The 21,405-nt window shown below is 39.5% G+C and overlaps 1 protein-coding gene across 2 annotated transcripts; it reads right to left on the bottom strand.

Moving 5' to 3' along the window:
• Nucleotides 1–1,088: 1,088 nt before the first annotated feature.
• On the bottom strand, nucleotides 1,089–16,403 carry trdn (triadin). 2 transcript variants are annotated; one of them, XM_071478948.1, is made up of 6 exons: nucleotides 15,975–16,403; nucleotides 10,634–10,832; nucleotides 7,650–7,691; nucleotides 2,856–2,903; nucleotides 2,247–2,393; nucleotides 1,089–1,331 (listed from the first exon to the last, which is right to left on the bottom strand). In XM_071478948.1, exons 2-6 carry the CDS (start codon nucleotides 10,818–10,820, stop codon nucleotides 1,309–1,311), a joined length of 447 nt encoding a protein of 148 aa, XP_071335049.1. In that variant the 5' UTR covers nucleotides 10,821–10,832; nucleotides 15,975–16,403; the 3' UTR covers nucleotides 1,089–1,308. The 2 variants fall into 2 exon arrangements, with proteins under 2 accessions (XP_071335049.1, XP_071335050.1); XM_071478949.1 differs by lacking the exon at nucleotides 7,650–7,691 and having other exon boundaries at nucleotides 15,975–16,345.
• Between the last annotated feature and the right edge of the window lie 5,002 nt (nucleotides 16,404–21,405).

Below are 21,405 nucleotides of genomic sequence, written 5' to 3' on the forward strand. Positions count from 1 at the left end.
GATGTAACAAATGCTCTAACGTGTTCTCATGCAGACTTACGGTAGAAAAAAGCCCATTTACTCCTTTTATACTCATCTACATTTAAGACGAGAACTTTTCAGATGAATATTTTACACAAAATATATGGAAACAACAGACTGCACCCCCAGCTGCCTCAACATCTGTATACATCTTATATGTTAATGCATCAGTGATAATGATCCAGTAATGATGATGAGTATTTTATTTTTGATACTCTAAGTACATTTTGCTGATTGTACTTCTTTGAATTCAGGACTTTTTTAATGTTTTTATTTGCTACATCTTTATATTAAGTGAATGGCTCAGTGATCACTGTCCCTTTGTGGAGTCTGCATGTTCTCTCTCTGGTTGTTTGCATTTCCCCTCAGATGCTCCACAGTCCAAACAGTCTAAATTGTCCATTGTTATGATAATGTTTGACTGTTTTCTGGCCCTGCAACTGACTGGCAACCAACCCAGTGTTTCTCCAGCTTTTTGCCCTGTCAGTAAGAATACAAATGGAAAATAACTGTGGTCTTTCGTCTCTTCTTACATCCCTGCTCCATTTGAAAGAATGGCAGACATATATCCACAGCCGCAGTCAGTCTTCCAGGATGCAAAACCTCCCACTCTCACCATGTGTGTTTCTTTTTCCTGGTTTTCTCCTGGTTGCATGTTGTCGCTACACTTATATGAGGCTGAATGAGGCGGTCATCTATCTTGCTGGTGATCTTATGCTCAGGCTTACCGAGTGTTTTTCTTATTCTCTCACCTCTTATTCAGCCCTGTTTCTTTTCTTACTGCAGGTATTACAGTCTTATCTCAAATTGCAGTTTAGTGTTTTCTCTCTGTTGCCCATCATCATCTACTTCTCATGTTCAAGCTCAGTGTTAGAGTCACCCAGTCTGATACTGGAGGTGGTGCTTATCTGCTCCATGTCTGCTTCCTCCTGTTCATCCCCCTGCCAGGTTGTTGCTGTTACATCATCACTTGGCCAACGTCGACTTGCAGGCTTGTTAGTCATTGATCATCTTGGACCAATGATAAACCAAATCCAGAAAACAACATGTAATAATGTTCCAACAGACCAAATTAGCAGTTTTTATTAGTCAAATTCCAGTTAACAACAGACCAACAGAAAGAAAGAAATATCGCTGTGACACACTGTACATCCTCCTCCTCTTTCTATCTCTATATATTTTCTCTTCCACTTTTGTCAGACACACTCATCTCTTCTTGCCTTCTCGTCCTCTCTCCAGCTCTTCATACTTGTCTGCTTTTGTCCTCTCTCTCCACAATCTTCTCTTCTAGAGCTCCTCAGAGTGGAAAGCTGAATGACAGAGGACAACATTAGACATTCATCAGTACCAGCAGCTCGTCAGTCACAGTCAGTGCAGGTATAAATATTAGGGGAGGAAGAATGATACACATACCAACTAAGAAAACATGCTCTTTACATACCTAAAACAGCGTACTGAGCCTAATAAGCATTAAATATGATGCTGCCTTTGTAAAGGAAGGATTTATTTCTTATTTTCCTGTCTGTCCGCTGTTGTTATGGCCTTGAACCGAAACTGCTTCTCCTGTTCCTTATGCAATTACTCCGACTTTCTGCTTCTCACTGTCTGATCGAGAGCAAGTGCTGTGAAATACATAAGTGCCCAAGTTCAAGTTTTTAATTACAGTTAATTAACAGTATTTTAATGGAAGAATGGTTTTGATAATTGAATAAAGAAAACAGGATGGGACGTTTATTTTCTACCTGATGTATTCCCACCGTTTTGTGAGTTAAAAGGGCATCATATTCATCATAGCTCAGTTAGTCAGTGAGTGATTACGTTCTGACAGATCCATCATCACTGTTATCTGTACAGCCTGGGTTATCATGATGAGCATCTGCAATTAAAATGTCTGGTTTTGGCATATACAAGAGACGAGATTGAGACAGGAAGTATAGTTTTCTTTTTCATACATTTATATAACATTTGCTGATTATCGGTCCTTCTAGACTCCGAATATTAAAACGTTTCATTCATGATTTGGTACATGTAAATGTCATGTCCTGAACAAGATGTTTAGGCAGGGTAAACATGGATGGATTATGAGACATGAGGGCTCCGGGCACAAGATGTGTGTCTGTGCCTGGTGCGCTCGTTCAGTAATCCATCCATGAGGGTAAGCATCTTATTCCAGATATCACCTTCTTGATTAGATGGTTGATTAGTGTGAGATGATGTTTTCTTACATGTGAGGGTTTCAGTGAGCTGGTGAATACCTTCCTCCTCATCATCAGGAGCTACCAAACTGGCTGCAAATGTCCATAACATCCCCAACCAATCAGTGCTCTCCTGAGGGACTCCAGCAGGGCTCGATTTAATTGGACGAACACCACCTGAATCGAACGGAATAAATAACAGAAGAGAACAGGACAAAGTGTAGAGTGCTGCAGTATGTAGTCAAATATTTAGCCCTATGATATATTTAACAAGTAAAACTGGAGTTGAACAAGTAAACAGGGGGTGGACAAAATATCAGGAACCCTTACCTGCAAACACACACACACACACACACACACACACACACACACACAGTTTTAACAGAAACACAATAAGCTCCACAAAGATAGCATGCATTAAATAGTATGTGCACACTGTAGATATGAAATTCATGTGCAAGTGTTTGCATTATTTTCTTCAGCCCATGCAGCTGTTAGAGCTCACACACACTCGGTTTGGACACAGCAAACTTTCAGAGGGAGATACTGCGTTTTACACAATGTTAGAGACATTCAAAGTTAGTGTGAAGGAGTGAGTGTGACTGTGTAATGTATGACGGCTTAGAAGTTTCTTCTTGCCTCTAGCCTTCAAACCTCTCTTAGCGACGGCAGGAGGAGGAGGGAGACCTGTCGGCGAGACACACAAACATTAACAGAGACAGTGTCATGTGAAGTGAGGGTAACAGGTCGCAGAGAGAACAAGGGAAAAGGGAGATTGGGGAAAGAAAGAGGTGGAAATGACGTAACAGAACAAATAATACAAAAAGTTATAAAGTCTAACAGAAGAGCAACGGTCAGTGGCCTTCATCTCTATTTTATGTTTCCAATCCTTCACATCCATGTACAGCTTTAGATTTATACCCTCACTACAGTAATGCAACAAACATGGTAGAAAGAAAAAAAAAACATCACACTTTTCATCATACACAACATGCTGGGATTTATCTCTGATGCAGAGGACGTGCTGAATGAGAACACAGCAAGACACAGCAACAACACAAGCAGCTCTCCAGCAGCACTTCAACGTTGCCGACACATTTTTACTAATATTTCCACCTTTAATAGATCAAAAAGACCAATGGACCAACCGGCTTCTGACCTTCAAGAAAACAGCTGCAGAACATCTGGAACGAACTCAATTCTTTAACAAATTATTAACATTTAAAGGTGCATGGCTGTTAATAGATAATTGTGCACATAATTTATTAATGACTTATCAACATTTATAATTTAAATGAACGACTAACTTTTGCTGTTGGCTTATTAGACAGCAAGAAACCTTTCACACGTATTTATCGCTTATCAACACTATTAACATCCGCAGACTTGATAACTAATTAGAAAGTTACACTCATTACCCTTTATTTATGCTTTCATTAACAACTTGACTGATGTGTCATCAGACACGAAGATTTTTAATAAACCCAAAAGTTGATATTTTTAATGACTTAAGGCAACGTACTGACTGATACACGAGTGTAATTGTGTGTTTTGTAGGCTCACACCTTCCTCAGCTAACTGTGCACACTTATTACTGAACGCAGGTGTTGAACACGCTGCAGGAGACAGGTGAAGTCAGGGTTCACCGGCTAACAAAGTCATAGCTGGTAAATGAGGCATTTTAAGCCTTGCAGCAAGACAATTATAACAAAAATGATTATCATTATGTTCGGTTTTAGTCAGTCTTTTGTACTTTGACCCCTCTGTGCTCGCCACAGAGGATGTGTCCCTGTGACGCTCTCAGTGCCTCTGAAACACGTTTTTTCTCATTGGCTTTGATGTCTGGCTGAGCGTCACAGCTTCCTCAACAGTTCATTAAAAACTAACTGCTGCTATATCTGTTTCATGTTGTATTGATTTACAGAAGTGTTATGATTTTGTATTTAGTTGATACAGCCTGCACACAGTACAGTATAATAGAACGACTTGCTGCTGAGGGGCTGCGCTGCCCAAATGTTCAGCAGCTCCTCTGTATCTGCAATAAGCCAGATAATACCTTTACTTTGGCGTAAGCCGCTCTGGCCGTGAAAATAATGACTCTGTTCTCAACGTCACGTTCTGGCTCGTGGCGTTAAAACAAACTATGGTCACATAGCTGGCGCTGCAGTGCAGGTGTTTTGCATTTGCCTCTCTGAGGAACACATGAATTAGCACATTCATCGCCGCTCCGTGAGCGCTGTGATGACTCTTGGCTCTGAAGTGCTAAATGCATTGTTTTGGTTGTCTCTGTGGATCGCTTTCATTTTCCCTCTCCCAGCTTTCTGCCTGGTTGTTGCCCAGTGTGGAGGAGTCATTTCATGGATCCTCATAAACAACTGATTAATTTAATGCACTGACATTTCTTTGATTGGCACTCCAGACACGGTGCCAGAGACACCAGGAATAGAAGGGAAACAACCCCCCACCCCCAGCCCCCACCCCCCCACCCCCTTTTTTTAATTCCTACCATGTCCTTTTTCTTCACTCCTCTCTCTTTAAATCTATTTTCTCTCACAGTCTTGCTTTCATGTTCTCATCCCGTGTCGCTCTTCTTCTCCTCACTTCCTGTCTACCTTTATTCCTTTGTTTTTCGGTCTGGTGTAGTTTAGAAGCCACATCAAAATGATAAAACACAAAGAAAAGAGATGAAAAATACAAATTGCACAGCAGAGATAAAAAACTAAAAAAATAAAATAAAATAAAAGAAACCCGAGGGGCTCTGAAAAACCTCTCAGGAGAAAAGAGCATAAAGTAGCTGGAAGAGACACATCTGAGGTGGATAAGAGAAGCTAAATGATACACAGCTTTCTTTCTTTCTTTCCTTCTTTCCCTCAGCCCTCCCCTTCTTCCTTATTTTTTTTACCTTCTTTCATTTTTTCTTCCTTCCTTTATCTGTTTTTTCTTCTTTCCTTCTTTTGTCCCGACAGAGTGAGGATAGAAAGATCCTCGCTCTGTTTTCCCTCCTGTTGCTCTTTCTTTCTTTCTTTCTTTTTTTCTTTCTTTCTTTCCTTCTTTATAGGTTATGCTTCAGGTTTAGACCCAATCAGTAATGTCTGAACAAGAAAATAAATCATGCAACATTTCCATCTGTCTCAATCTTTTCCTTTTCACATTTGAGCCTCTGTCTTTCTGTCAGAGAAGAACAAGGGTTTGATAAGGTGACTGATTAAAGTCTCGCTGTCTGCAGTGCTGCATCTTTGTCTCTCTCCTTCACCTGCTTTCTTTCTCTGACAACTCTGCATTTTCTCCTGCTGCCTTTATCTCCTCGGAATTACTGTATTTTTCTATACAGTATGTCTCTGCATGTCTCCCCATTTCCTTTTTATCGGTATGCTTTTCTGGTGCAACCTTGCCAGTCTATTCTCTGCACACACACACACACACACACACACACACACAGAACTATCTCTGCTCTTCAACGACAGAGAGAATTGCATTTCTTCTTTATTGTCCAAAAATGTCTCCTTGCTGTTTCATTTACACACACTGGCCTTTATTGAAATGTCATGGCGGGAGAAAAGACTTGTGATTAAAAATGCAGCCCGGCATTTTGTCATTGTCAACTTGCAAATATTTGCTTCAGGAAATGGAAGATAACTACAACATACAAGGGACTCTTGTTCTTTCTGTGCATTTCCTCCTCACTTCAGGAGTATCCTTAGCTCTGAAAGAAATGTTTCCTAGACTGAGAAAAAACATCTCAAACAACTTTTACTTACTCTGCATGAGATGTGATTGATAACTGATTTAGTCTCAGGGACTCTGCTTTTCTTGGATTATAATGTTAGCTACAAAAACTCGAACATATTTGTCAACGTCATCGGTCATAATTCAAGAAATCTGCAAAACTGCACAAATGATTCAATCTGAAACCTCTACAGCCTGGCAGATTTACTGTTGTCGTGAGATACAATAGTTATACCCAGTACCTAGGTGTCTATTTTAAGCCTCGCACAAGTTGGTTGTTACTGAGAACTGTTCGCAGGTCCAGTGGAAACACAAGCACACATGCAATTCCACACAAGTAATGCAACACACATGCACTTTAATACACAGACTGGTGGCAAATTAAATAAAAACCCCAATGACTGAGTTAAACAAATGCAGATTCTTCCATACAGAGCACAAAGGATCACAGAGTGGTTCGATCATTTCATAAAAATGATATGAATTGTATGCTTCACCCCTGCTGTACGCCTATAAGGTGTTTTGAACCAATGTGTCAGACATCACTCTCCGCTTATCATAAAAACACCAAATGAGGGGAAATTGTTTTGAAGATTGCTGTTGAATCCCTCTGGAAGACATCCAAAGACTTGTAGTTTCAAACACCGAACACCTTTCTAGACTTGTTTTTCCGTTAATTTGCCATCCATCTGTAGCTGAGAGGCTTGATAAACACAGGCTGTTTGCAGCTGACAGCAGACCAGAGCAAGAAAGCATTCTAGTGAAAAAGTAAATTAAGAAAAGCTTTATATCAAGAAACAATTCTCAAAGGGCAAATCAACACTGAACCACTTATACTAGCACAGTGAGTAAGCTAGTCCCACCAAGGTCAAGACTGGCTTTCAATGCTATACAGTACAGCAAGAGTCAGGTCAACCAAATGTCTCTTTTCAGAAGCACAAAATGATCAATTAACTCCAGTGGAATCACCACAACCAATGGAAATTTTCTAGTCAAACTTTAGTGAAATTTGACCTATGAACTTGCGTTGTTGACCCATTGCAAGCCTTAACAGTGTTGAACTTTGAGGGAATGAAGAGCCAGGAAGTTTAAAATGCATGGCTCTATTGAATCTCTCACTTTTCTTTAGTATAACCTGCTCAACAAATGGTTTGCACCCAGCTATGAGACATGACTTAGGAGGGAAAAAAAACTGTGTAACCCTGCTGTCTTGTTAGCGACTGAGCTTACAAGTTTGCTAACTGACAGTTAGAAAGCCTGTCAGGGTGAGAAGGAACTGCCAGGGGGGAGTAAATAGCACAATACCGAGAAAATAGAAAGAAGATGTGATCAGGCAGGATAAGTGACAGACTTTGTAGTCTTTTCTTTGTGCAACATTTTAAAAGGGTAAAAACTGTCCACACTGAGGTACAAAAGTGTTGCCAACTGTGCCTGTCGTTTGAAACATTGACCATGGGTCAAGCAGATGTTTAGCTTCTGACAGGTGGTGTAAAACACTTGTTGGAAGCAAGTTTCAACAAATGGAGGGTGCTAGGTTTGGTCCTGACTTAGTGTTGATTTACCCTTGAAAAGCTCAAATACTGCCTCACAGTTTGAAATACTGGCCACACACGGACAAGGATCATCCTGACTGCTCTGTTACAGGCGTTGTTGTAGTACAAGCAAACAGCGCAGTTAAACTGTTAGCGTTTTTGTTGATGTTTTTACCGGGAGATAAACACACGGGGTCGTCACAGTATGATGTGTACTCTTTGGATGGGATGGCAGGTGATTGACAGCATGAGGATGGAAAGAGGTGAAGAGGTGCGGGGGGGGGGGGAGGGGGGTTGGGGGTGAAGAAAGGAGGAGAGTGAGGACAAGTGTTAAAGATGAACATGTTGAATGTGTGAGGCAGGACTATCCTGACACTGTAGGATAGTCCGAATACATGTGGATTTGTAGTTGTGGGAGTGGTGGGAGTGATAAAGAACAGATATGAGCAGAACTGACAGAAAGGTCATTATTACAGTAAATTAACTGAGCACTGAAATACACCAGCTCCGTGACAACATTAAAGTGATTGATTTTCTTTTGTGTGGTTGGAGGTTCGGTGGCAGTTTGACCTTTGTGTGTCATTTCTATTTAGATCACTACAATGCATGCTGCTTCACCATTGCACTTTTAATCTTATGGGTCCAAGAAGTTTTCTGGAAAGAACAAAATAAAATATAGGGAAACTAGGAGTGTCCTTGAAAGGAAACACAAATTTAAAAACAATTAAATATTGATCAATTACTTATTACAGGAAATTTTATTTTATTTTTATATTTTTATTATAATATTATTATATTTTTATTTATTTTTTGTCTGTTGATAAATGTCATATTTTTGCATGTGCAGCTGACCTAGTGACTAAACTAGACTAAGCCACTGACTAAAACAAGCCTTTAATTTAAGAATTAATTAACTGGGAGTGTAGTTAGTGCCAAATAACATTGTTCTCTGTGTAGGATACCTGCATCATATCAAAAGATGCATAACTGCCATAAAATACCTGTAGCTGAGGTAAAACTGCTACCATCCTTTCACATAATGGTAAAGGAGCTATTTCTAAGTTTTGCTATTGCTATATTAACAGCGTTAGCATTAATATATTAATTAATATGCCCTTCAAGTACTCCTTCTTAAGGGCAGGCTGAACGCTACAGTGACTCGGTATCGGAAACCAGGGCTAGCTGGTTAGCATGCTAACTTCAGTACAAGAAAAGAAGTGATACAAATACTAGTAAAACAAAACCGTTGCTTTGCACCATAGGAGGCAGCTCTTGGTGAGTAAAGGAATAAAGTTTGATGCTGAAATTGCAGCATTATCTCTAGACTGGTAAGTAAACAGCTTTTAATGCTAACTTTAGCAATGTAACAATAGCGAAACTTAAATATCTCAAATATCTCCTTTAAACACCTGAATTTGTGATAATGTTGCCATCAAACTGTACTGTTTTCAGGGCAAAATAAGTACTCCACTGTATTCTAGCCTTGAATCTGAATCCCACTGTACCGTAGCTGTGAAAAACTGTTGAAGGATAGGCTCAATTTTTTGTCTGTCTGTCTTAAACAAAACTCACATGCCCTTATGTACATTGAAAGGGATATTGGCGTCTGTAATCATTCCTCCTGTCCAACCTCAAGCAATTACATTAACCAATAACCTTTATAAATGCACAAGCATGGGTTCATTTTTTTAGTACCGATCCTTGAAATTCAACATCAGCATTATACATCATCAACTTTAAGTTCATTATGAGAACGTTAACATGCACACTAATAATTTGATCCTTCTGTAATTGCTCAGTTAAAGCAATAGATCAACTGTTGAAACTGTCATTGAAATATACAGCAATAATCTCATTGCAGCTCCTTAATCTGGATAATTAAAATATTTAATAACTACCACAAATTCACATTCACACAGCTACGTTTTTCTTCCGTCTTCAGATTTCTGGGGAAATCAACAAAGATGCTATGTTCACAAAACTAAAACAATTAGCTGCAGTATCTACAGGATGGAGGACTTTGAGAGTTCCGCTGTTGCTCTTTCTTCCTCATCCCGTTATGCTGCTAACAGACGTTCCTCATTATCTCAAGATATAGCTTAATGGGCTTGTAGAGCTTTGTAAGCCTGATCATAGTGCCAGTGAGCAGACAATCTTAAGCAGAAGTGAAAATGTTTGAAGGAGAGATCTTGACTGCTGCATTTACTTTAATCAATCAGTATCCCTGTTGCGATCTCAGGGAAATTCATTTTCTGTTATCTCATGACAATGAAGTAATTAAAGCGTGATCACAGAAAATGAAATTTGATCACTCAAGACAATTAAGTCATGGGCTGGAGATAATAGGATTAAAAATAGATGAGGAAACAAAACTGCTCTCAGATTCTGTAGAGCACCAACAGTCATAGAAGTATAGAATTTTAAAAAGTCCATACAAGAGAAATGATTTCACTTTATACTACTTAATGTTTTAATCAAAATGAGGGCTGATTAACCCCTGTGACTGTGTTATTAGTATGCACGATAACACTAGGGAGTGCCCTTTCAATCCATTCTTTGAGTGTGTGAGTCAGACATTAACATGAAAATGAAGAGGAGTGGATAGATCTCAGCATGTACGCAGCTGTATGACTACACTGGTACATAAACTGTCAAATGTTAGAGCCTAAGTGAATGTGTGAGTGTGAGAAAATGCCCTCGTAAAGACAGTGTGTCATTTTCAATACGTTTGTCTGTCAAGTGACCGGAAACACACCATTTGTTAGGCTACTTTAAACACAACCAGTGTTCAAGCAGCCCAGATGTTGAGACAGGATGGTGTTATTAACGTGTGTTGAAAAAAAAATGTGATGGTGGGTGTCCCGTAGTTTGACACATGGACATTGTTGAAAATGACGACCTTCATGAGAGCACGTCCACTTTTGAAGTCTGCTTCAAAAATGTCTGAAAGGCTGTTGAACAATGCTCGGATGAAATGTGGATGTGTGAATGAAATGTGTAAATGGGTAATGCATGAGTGGAAGGAAAGTGTCATTAGGTATTGAAAAATATTACAAGCATATTATAATCACATTTTTATAATCATGGAGGAACGGTAAAAATCATAATAATAAAAAATGAAAGTGCAAAAAATGTATTAAAAATAGTCATTCTTGTTACCTGCTAGAGTCTTATAATCAAGCAGATCAAAAAGAACAATGGCCACGCCCGACCACGTGATGATCAGAGCCACAACCAGCAGCCAGGCCATCGGTGAACTAAAGGTTAAAATGACATCATCCAAAAATGTCCTCTGATTGCTGCGAGCTGAAGGGACGGCCTCCCCGCCGTTGGTCTGACTGCTCATTGTTGAAGAGAGCTGGTGACAGGAGGAGGGAAGAAGGGGAGTAAAACAAGGAAGAGAAACACACTAAAAGAAACACTTACCAATTTTCAACAAAATGAAATGCAGGACTAGATCAGGTTTTAGCCATGACAGTTTTTGAAAAATAAAAGCATGAGTGAACACAGTCACAAATATCTTAACACTAATTTAAACAATCATTTCGTGAGCTTGCTTTTTCTGATCTGCATATCCTACACCTGCAGTTTATAATGCAGGTTTCCTGCTCTATATTCACCATCTTCGAGCCCAAGGTTATTTTTACTTAGACTTCGCAAAGCTCCCCCAGCAGCCCTGTCTCCTAGAAATTATTTTTATATGGTACTAATCTGCAAAAGCAAATATGTTTTGAAGGAAACATAATGCTGTCCAAATACATTATGTTTATTTTTTTTTATCAACAATGAATAGTAAATGGACTGCACTTATATGGCGCTTCTCTGGTCTTATCAACCACTCAAAGCATTTTACAAAGCCACATTCATCCATTCACACACAAATTCATTCAGCGCTTTTTTCTAAACAACTCGTGCTGCTCTACCATACACACACATTCACACACTGATGATACATGAGGGGAAGTTTTGGGGTTCAGTCTCAGTTAGTCTCTTGCCCAGCGACACTCCGAAATGTGGTCTGGAGGAGCCGAGAATCAAACCACCAACCTTATGATTAGGGGACGACCCGCTCTACCTCACCAGCCACAGCCACGCCCAACATGGAAACTTTATTAACATATCTGGTAAGCTGTAAAATGTTAATACTGACCATATCAGCAAAACATTTACCATGATGTATTTCATTTCCCTATCCACGTCTGTAGCACCCGACAATATCTACTCAAAGAAGCTAAAGCAGGATTAAACTTTTAATGGTTGTGTTTAAACTCTCACAGCACTTAACATTAACATTAGGGGAAGATTGTGGTCTGGGTTTGGTAATCAAAAATTCCACAGATGTTTAAAGTACCAGACACAATGTTTTAATGAAATGTTTTAATGAAATTTCATTAATGAAATGTATTAACATTTTATTAAAATCACAATCCTCTCCTTACCTTAACCAGAGTGTTTTTGGTGGCTAAACCCTATCACACGCAGTAGTCAGGACACAAGCACCAGTCTCCAAGGTCAAAGTCTTTGTACACCCTCCCTCTACCACAACCACCTCCCAACAGCTTGCATGTGGTACAAAAATGTGGCACTCGCTTCTCTCAGATAACATTTCCTGTGAACAAAATCCTATAACAACATAATGGGCAAAATAAATTAGAACTACAGAAGATTAGACCAGGGTGAGTAGTGCTCCCCGTGGTGACTAAACTGACCTTTACGTGTACAATTTTTGCAATACCCCTTTAAATATCTTGGGAATTCATGTGAGTGTGTACCCATCACCTCTTGACAATGTGCCCTTTTAACGTTAACATGAACTTGTCCCTGTTGTCTGTAAAATCACACAGATCCCACAATGTGTATTTTTTGATGAAAGAGTACTTTTTTTTTTTTTTTTAGAATTGCTAACCTCACTATTTAAAGTCAAAATCTATAAAATAAATCTGTAGGAATTAAAGGGCCTTACCTAGTTCCTGGTTTTGATTTTTTTTTTTTTTTAATTTTATGAACGATACATTTGGGGTGCAATTTTTTGAAGCAATGCTTAATAGCAACAGGTTGTGTGGTTTTGGTGGTAGATCTTTTTACCATAAAGGACACATTAAAAGACAATCAGCATTAAAACCAAGCTACAGCAACAATTCACACTAACTACAGAAGCCTTGGAATATTGTGCTGGTGGAAGGTTCACTTTGCCTCCAGGTCTTTTCAGTATAACACAGGGTAATTATCCATTGTGCTGTTGGTTTTGTACACATGACATGGCATGAATTCACCACTGAGCCCAATTTGTGTAACTAATTAATCTTTGCATTACATGAGTAAAAGCTACAGTGCAGCAGGTATGTGTCTTGGAATCATGTTACTAATTCCTGTGATAGATGCACACAGCAGCTGTTTATTCACACAGATGTCAGTGAATCATTCAAGTATGCTCCGTTTTTTGTTTTTTTTTCTCTTTGTAAGACGATGAGAATGGAAAGGATGTGAAGAGAAGAGATGAGCACGAGGGGAAAGAGTTGGAGAGAGCAAGGAGAGAGAAAGACAGACAGAGATTACCCGAGGTGACGAGGAGATTAAATTCCATCTCACTTTGACAAATGACTTCTCTAAAGAAAGTTTTCATCATTGTATGGCAGTGGAGCTGTGTGCTGTAACATGATTACGTGCCCGCGTTAGGTTGTTTGTGTTCATTACGTGGCGTGGTGTGATGGAACGCCAGAGATGATTTATTTTTCCTTCTGTTTCGCTGCCTGCCTCTCACGCATCTTATCTGCGAAAGTAAAGAGATATATTTACTCTGGTGTGGAGTTCTGAATCACAACAGGAATGACTCATTTGGAGGAAATATGTCCTTCTTAAGACTATTAATGAGGCCCTGAGGGATGTCGATCCACGAGAGTCCTGTATGCTCTGCACTGGTCCAGCTGAAGTATTTAACCCTCTTCATTATGACAGGCTGGTTGACAGAATTAGGTGGTGGTTTGGACTCTAATGGTCCTCGTCTCCACTGCCAATTAATGGAAACTCAGTGCAGATTGGTGACATTGTTCCTCTGACTCCTCATTATGTAATAAACCTCAAGGAGCAATTCAGACGACATTTTTTTCCCACTATGTACCTTACATCTTGTGAGTGAAACCTAGTCACTTGAGTAAATTGTTCATATTATAGCCTATTTTGGAGCCTGTGCACCCAAAAGAAGGTGTGCTGCAGACTGTTAAGCAGCAAATGTAGCAACAAGTAGTATAACTCGATTCAATAAGCAAGAGCATGGCAACGTCATGACATGCCCACTCCCATTCTAGACACTATCCATCTATCTATCTATCTATCTATCTATCTATCTATCTATCTATCTATCGATCTTTGTGCAAGATATCTGGTGCCCAGGATGGTTGTATAATGTGGAATATTGATGTGTTTTGATTCAGTAGCAGGTCTCAGACTGACCTTTCTGTTGCTGCATTCAGATAACAAACTACAAGATCAATTTAACATAATTCTGTCCGCTCACACTCGAATGTGCATTTGTGTGTCTGACTCAAGAAAACTAACCATTGATCTGGTGAACAACAACTGGTGTGCGTGTGTCAATTCAGAGGCAGAGCCAAGAGTGTTTCTGTGCATGTGTGATATAAAAGCCATTGATCTACTGAAGCCCTGGCAGCGGCTGGTCAGGCCAGCATATTGATCCACAGCAGGTAAAACAGTCACGGTGTTACAATGACAGACGGCTGGAGCATGGAGCACAGTGGAAATGTCCCACAGCAGATAGAACGGGGAGAAGCGGCACTGTCCAATCACCCCCTTCACCGTTCTTCACCTTTATGAAAGAGGGAGTCACAGTCTGCAAACATTTTTACCTTACGTGTCTGTGCTCTTTTCCAGACCAGATGACCCAGCCCACCTGTTGTTACCATCAAGTGCTGAGCCGATCTTAACGCACACACAAGGACAACAACTGCTGCTGCTGCCTCCTCCTCCTCCTCCTCCACACCAGAGGAATGACCAGAATTAGAACGATGTGGATGTGAACCGGCATTTGAGGGCAAGTGGAGGGTGACAAAGGCACAGTCAAGAGGGTGAACTATTTTATGCATCCCCCTTCGTTGGGAGTACACCAGCTTTCTGACAAGTAGGCATGGTACTGCTTATAAAGGTAATGTTGTTGGATATCATTTCCAGTGATACAGAGTTAAGTTCAATTTTGAAGGTGATTATTTTCAGTTTTTTACCACTTTACATTTCAGTGGGTTATTGTTACAGTTTATGCCAGTGGCTTCCAACCTTTATGGTTTGTGATCCTTTACAAAAAAAGCAGTCTAGCTGGGAGAAATTTCCCCAAAGAGATAAAATTATCTAATATTTAACGAAAAAAAAAAAATTAGAGAAAAGCCGAGATAAATAAGTATAAATTTGTGCAGCTTTACTTTGATTTTTCTTCTTTCTTCTCCAATTATTCATCTTGTGCCTCCTCAGATTATTATATAAGGTAGTTGGCCATTGTAATAGAATTTAGCTTACACACTGGCACATCAGTATTTACAATATAATAATGTCATACACTACATACAGTTATAATAAAATAGTTGCAGGGGGCATTTTTCTGTATAACTAGTATGTTTATGTGTATGTGTATGTGTAAAGCGTAGTTTATGTGCACATAGTGAAAGCAGTCTTTTACATGTCAGCGTTTCCTCTTTGTTACATTTAGCAATTACGTGATGACAGTCAGACATAAATGGGGAAAAAAGAGAGTAAAAAAAGATGATGGATCATCTCAATGTCAGAGCAAATATTTTTAAATGCAGGTGTTTCCAGCCTTGGGGTTGGGATGGTCTAAGAATCCCAAGACACACAGAGAAATCCCAAGATGATATAAGGTAAAACTAATGGAAAGAAAAATATTTATATTTCTTTTTTTTCCTTGTGAAAAACTGGAATCAATAACAGATTCATAGGGGGGTGAAGACTGAATTGTAAAGTCTAGACCAGGGCCTATGAGTAAAATGCTGCTTTTCCAATCAATTGAAACTGATCATTCGTTATTCATTCATTAAACCGAACTGATTTTGTGTAGAAAATGTGAGATATCAGCAGCCATGTACTTGATGTAACAAAATAAGTGGATCATTGTACCTGCAAGTGGCAACTGAGCAACAGAGGACAGTGTGGCATTTAATCATGAAGGTAAAAAATGTGATTTTTAAAATGTCTTTGTCTCACTTCTACACCTAAAAACAAATTATGAAACATTAACAGGAGCTAATGGCTCATACTGTAGCTTACATGTAGTCTAAATTATAGTGCAAATGGTTATTATTTTTGGCTTATTTGAGAGCATTAATATTCCTACAGTTCTCCACCTTATAAACGTATTTTGAATGACAGTGAGAAAGAATAACTGTGTGGCCAGTGCATTGACCTCCTGCAATCAGTAAGACCAGCATCAGATCATTATTATAAAGTTCAGCAAGAATGAAATGGATTTCTACTGTACCTTGGACTTGCTGGATGTTCAGTGATAACCTTCAGTCCTTAAAAGGCTCAGGGAAATACAGTGTTACCATAGAAACAAGCATGTAACTCCTTCGTTAAATCCTTTTTGGCCCCAGTTGAACGTGAGAAAAGATAATGGAGGCAACACTCAAATCCGAGAGCAAAAAAATGGATCACACCGGAGTCTAAAAATACACTAAAACCTTCCCCACGGGAGAAAATGGAAGGAAATCCAGTGAACAATCTTTCAGTTTATATTGTTCTTGATATTTTCAAAGTTGTTCTTGAAGGTTTCAAATTTGCGTACAAGTTTCTGAGATTCTGTTTCTAGCTGGTTAAGTTGCTGGAGAGAGTGAGACAGAAAGAGAGAGACGGGCAGAGAGCGAAGCAGGGAGAAGGGATTGACCCGCTGAGAGTCACCCTGCCCCCTCTGAGGGTCCAAAATAGAGAGATAAAGAAGTGGAGGGAGGGAGGGAGGTGGAAATTTCAAAAGAAGAGCACGAGTGAAGAGAGAACGGAGAGGATGAGGACAAAAGGTCAAGGGATGGAGAGGAGAAAGAGAAAGGAGGAAAGAATAAAGCTAAGAGATAAAAGTCTAAATGTCTCCTGTGCTGTGTCACAGAAACACACATCTTATTAATCATGTTATAATAATGTAGGCAGAGCCAGCTAACAGCTGTTACACCAGTGTTTCCTCCTCTGAGAGGCCCATTACTCCATTCCTAACCTCACCCCTACTGACCTGTTCAAAATATCCTTTCCCTCACACCTGTAATGTGAATCAAGTCGTGCTTTCATTGAGTTTTCATTCATTCATTTCATCATGTTTTCATATGGTCTGATAATATCAAATGACTGGTGGATCCCTCAACGACAACAGCACCAGTGGTTTTATCAAGACCTTGACCAAAACATATTCACTGTGTGCCCTTGACAACAACTTCAACAATAAACTATTTAGAACTTGAAACTTTAAGTCTTCGAACTCTTCCTGAACTTCCTCCTAAGGAAGCATATTTCCCCCGAAGTGCCCCACCTTGTCAAACAGAGGTCAAAGTGAGGAGTAAATAAGCGAATAAATATCTCATTGAGCCCCATGCGAGTTTTTAAGCCCTGTCAGAACCTGTTTTTGAGGCCCAGTTTAAAGGAGGGTGTGTGTGTCTACGCACGAGAGCAGTGGGAAAGAGTAACCTGACCCCCAGTCTTGCCCTGGGAGCCTGCACTGCAGAGGCTATAATTAGAGATACAGACAGCAGCTGGTGTTAACATTGGACTGGACTGCTTTATATGTAGGGCACACAGAGGGGGCTGAGGGCTGGGGAACACAACACACACGCACGCACGCACGCACGCACGCACACACACACACACACACACACACACACACGCACACACACACACACACACACACAATTTAGGTCCTATTCTCTGAGAGACCATGTATGTAAGAGATATTAAGGGACTGTACAAAACTTACTGGGGTGGGAAGGTGGTAAACTTTTTTTAATATTACATATCATCAAATAATTGTGTTTAAAAAAGAAACATCTCATCATTTCATCTTGTTATGTCAGCAAACTTTCTCTGTGGCTTTCTCAGTGGTGGAATTTTTACTACTACTACTAATGAGCTTTTAAAATATGGACTGTTTAAGATAAAACTAATCAATCATATATAAAATAGTTAAAATTTACTACAAAAAATTCATTTTAATAAGAGGCATTTCTCATTACAACATGATAAGTTGGTATGTTGTTTCTGTCAATTGCTTACATTATAAGCTAACTTCATATCACACATTTAGCTTTGTTTCCTGTATTTTGCAGAATTGAGCAAAGATGTGAATGACTAAGATGTTTTCTTCCATTTCTAAAACGGGGACATATTGTGCTACAAGCTGATAGCTGATTCTAATGGGAAAATAAAACCCTGGAAAAGAACAGGCCTGTCGGTCCTCTGCATAGAGAACACCTTCACCTTTTCTCAATCAATCTCATGAGGAAAGGCTGAAAAAAATACAAATTTGAAGTGAATAAAAAAAAATAAAAAGACCAATTATCCTCTAACAAAAAAGGAAAAAACATTTTTAAAAACGTTCCCCTTTTCTAACCTCCATGACCCACCTGATAATTTTCACACAGTCCCTTATCAGCTTTCTATTTACATATCCTATGATGCAAATAAGCAAACACTTTATTTATACTACAAACCTATTTGCCTCCTAATGAACACTATTTATACACAGTTCAGAAACAATTTATATCAGCCCTGTATAGAGACAAACTAACAAAGAAAAACAGGCACACGATTCGAGGTCGGTCTAATGTTCATGCTGGTTACATGACTTTGTCTCAGTCGCCTAATAAATGTTTACAGTTGGCCTAAATCATTTAGATTAATAGTTATCTGTCTGTCATTTAATTTATTTTTTTGTCAGAGGGTCCCTCTACTGTATGCACACACAAATGCACACACCCATGAGAGATGCTCTGATGAAACCAACCATCCAAAGTAAATCTGATGAAACTAACAGCAATCAACACGAACGCTCACGTCTTCTGCCCTACAGTACTCTGTGTTATTGTGTGTGTGCCTGTTTGTGTTGGATACATTAATATATCCTGAATAATTCTCCCTTCCATCTGTAACTCAAGATAGCAAGGAGAGAAAACACAGAGACATCCTGGTAGTTCTGAGATTTTTGAAAGGTTTTATGAGACTTCGCACCTGGACGTGAAGGATATGTTTTGGCACTTTGAAATTATCAGGGACAAAGCCTACAGAGCTCCCCAGGTTCTCGGGATCTGGCTGAGGTTCAGAACCGCAGACAGCCACAGAGGCATCCGGTCCTGCTGGCATCAGTTCAGCACCTCGGACAGCGAACGAGGACAACCTCACACCTGTGGCTGCTGGGAGACACTGGAGCTGGAGCTGATCGCGACCAAGAAGTCATTTCAACACCCCGAGGGTGAACTGTCGCACATGCAGCACCACTTCACTTCTCACAGAGACTCAAACCTCTAAGGCTCTCCGTAGTATAACTGTAATTTTCTACTCACTTTTGCCTTTACATGACTGCCTTTTAGCATGGTTAAGATTATAGTTTTACTCCATTAACAAGTTCTTGTATACGCCTACTACCACTGGCATGACCTCAAGTCATACCTTTAAGATGCCCTTTACTGTCATGCACAAAGGTCTGAGTCCACTAAAAGCTCTTTTATTGGTCAGAGAATTGATTTTTAAATATATTGCTACTTGCGTCCAAATCACCCACAAGGCTAAAACCAAATTATATTTTTGACATGTTTTGCTTATATATGATGCCTCTGGAACTACACTGTAATTCATTCTGACTTGAGCCTGCTGCCTCTTCAGGGTCAACAGCAAACACAGACCAGCTGCATTTATGCTACAGATACTTGGAACAATCACTTAGGCACTGTCCAACTGTAACCTAAACTACCCAGTCAATGCTGCCTATGACCTAACTTTTGTCTCTCCATTGGTTTTATCATTTGTATCACTTTTTGTCTTATCCTGTCTCACTTATTTTATGCGATGTGTGAAACACTTTCAACTGCCACTGTTTAAAAACTCCCATTGTCTCTCCTTGTTAAAGCCAACGTGTTAGTCCATCTCACAATAGTTTTTCAACTTCCCTACTCTTGTCTGTAGCTCTCTGCCCAAGTTCATTCATTCCAGCTGAAGACATACATTTTTAATAATGTGTCACATATGTATAGTTAGATTTTTCTTTAAAGGGCAAAATTATTTCCTAAACTATCTCTAAGACTATAATGTGAAGTAAATGTTACCCAAACAGAAGTAAATAGTGTATTTTGTTCCAGACTGTTTCCAGCTGCAAATGAATACACATTTGGTGTCAAAGTGAGTCACAGCAGCAGGGCATGTATGTGGGACTGACTCAGGGTCAGCTACACTGGCCATGTTCACTGTAAATATCAATAAATATATCACCCAGTGCAGCAGTGTGGCTCAGTGATATGTTTTCCATGGTTTCTGGACAACATCAGGGTGCTGTGGCACAGAGGAATAAGATATAAAGGCTACAAAGACGCTGCTTGTTAGTAGAATCAACGGTCTTTTCGTGGACAATAAGAAAAATCACCAACCTTAACCTTCAATCATTCATTGGAAACTGAGATTTCTCAAACAAGATCACATGATTATTAAGAATTCTGAATTTATTATTTATGCAAATTTCTCAATACTTAGTTTACCTTTCTTATCTGGAATTTTTACATGGCAGATATTTTTAACGTCTTGTTTCATGTTTCGGTAGTGTGACTGATTTTTCAGCAAGAACTTCTAAAAAAGGCTCAAGCCAATGTGTCCCCTGACCTCTTGGGGCCCCTGGGCCTGTGACCTGTAGGTCTGTTCAGTAATGACTGTACAGTTGTCTGATTCTCTTCTTATTCTTGTTTACCCTGTAGATTACACATTCATCATTATTATTGGTTTGTGAAGTTTGTAAACCTTGTATTGTTCCAGCACAGCTCTACCCAACTGCAATTCTAATTAACCAGAATAAAATGAACCAGAATAAATAACACCTGAGTGGGTTTGTAGAGCCTTTAAATGGAACAGTAATACAGTTATTACTTTTTTACTGTTATGCTTAGTAACACCTGTGTTTTTCTTGCTGTGACAAGTCAAATTGCAATAAGCACAAAAAGTATAACAATAACATGAGAATAAGAGAATGAATTAGGTTCACCATTAATTATCTGAAGAGACTATGTAATTATGTATGTAATTTCCTACAGGTAGTGTCACATACAGTAATCAGATCTATATTTGTATTCACATGTCTATACATATATATATATATATATATATATATATATACAATAGACTAAAACTCCATAATTTCTGTGTGCCTCCACAGGCTGGCACTTGCTCATGCACTGTGTGTTCTCTTAGTAATGCTGCCACAGGGCTTCAGCTTCCTGTTTTCCACTCTCAGACAGCTGCAGGCCTTCAACCGGCACAGGACAGCAAGGACACCAGTCAGTTATTAAAGCAGAAGTGAAGAACGTAACAGTCACACATCAACCGCACACCTCAGTGTCTCCAACACACTCTCTGCTTCTCTATTACTGTCTGACTCCCTCACCTACCCACATACGTCGTCTTCTTCTGTTCTTCTCTGTTCTGCGCTTTTCTCTTCTTCTTCCACACTACTCTAACTTTATGTCCTCCGTTCACCCTCACCTCTTGGTCCTCTCTCTCTTCCTCTTTCTTTCCCTCAGTCACCTTTTCTGTCCCCCTTTTCTTATTTTGATCCAGCCTGTTCTAGTTACAATACTTCCCTCCCCACTCCTCTGCTCCTGAACTGTCTTCCTCCCCTTCCATCTTTCCTTCTCTTTTTCACCTCCTGCACTTCAATGTTTTTATCTTGCTCTCTG

Source organism: Trachinotus anak, unplaced genomic scaffold, assembly GCF_046630095.1.
Source record: "Trachinotus anak isolate AG129_WGS33_773 ecotype Australia unplaced genomic scaffold, CSIRO_AGI_Tana_v1 ptg000005l, whole genome shotgun sequence".
Classification (NCBI taxonomy): Eukaryota; Metazoa; Chordata; class Actinopteri; order Carangiformes; family Carangidae; genus Trachinotus; species Trachinotus anak.

Bases quoted from the DNA above. Each gene is read 5' to 3' on its own strand.
- trdn (XM_071478948.1), bottom strand. From the start codon at position 10,820: ATGAGCAGTCAGACCAACGGCGGGGAGGCCGTCCCTTCAGCTCGCAGC. The intron at 2,904-7,649 runs GTAAAAACATCA...TCTCGCCGACAG, and splicing joins CCCCGTGTGTTTATCTCCCG to GTCTCCCTCCTCCTCCTGCC. The intron at 1,332-2,246 runs GTAAGAAAACAT...TCTGTCATTCAG, and splicing joins GCTCACTGAAACCCTCACAT to CTTTCCACTCTGAGGAGCTC.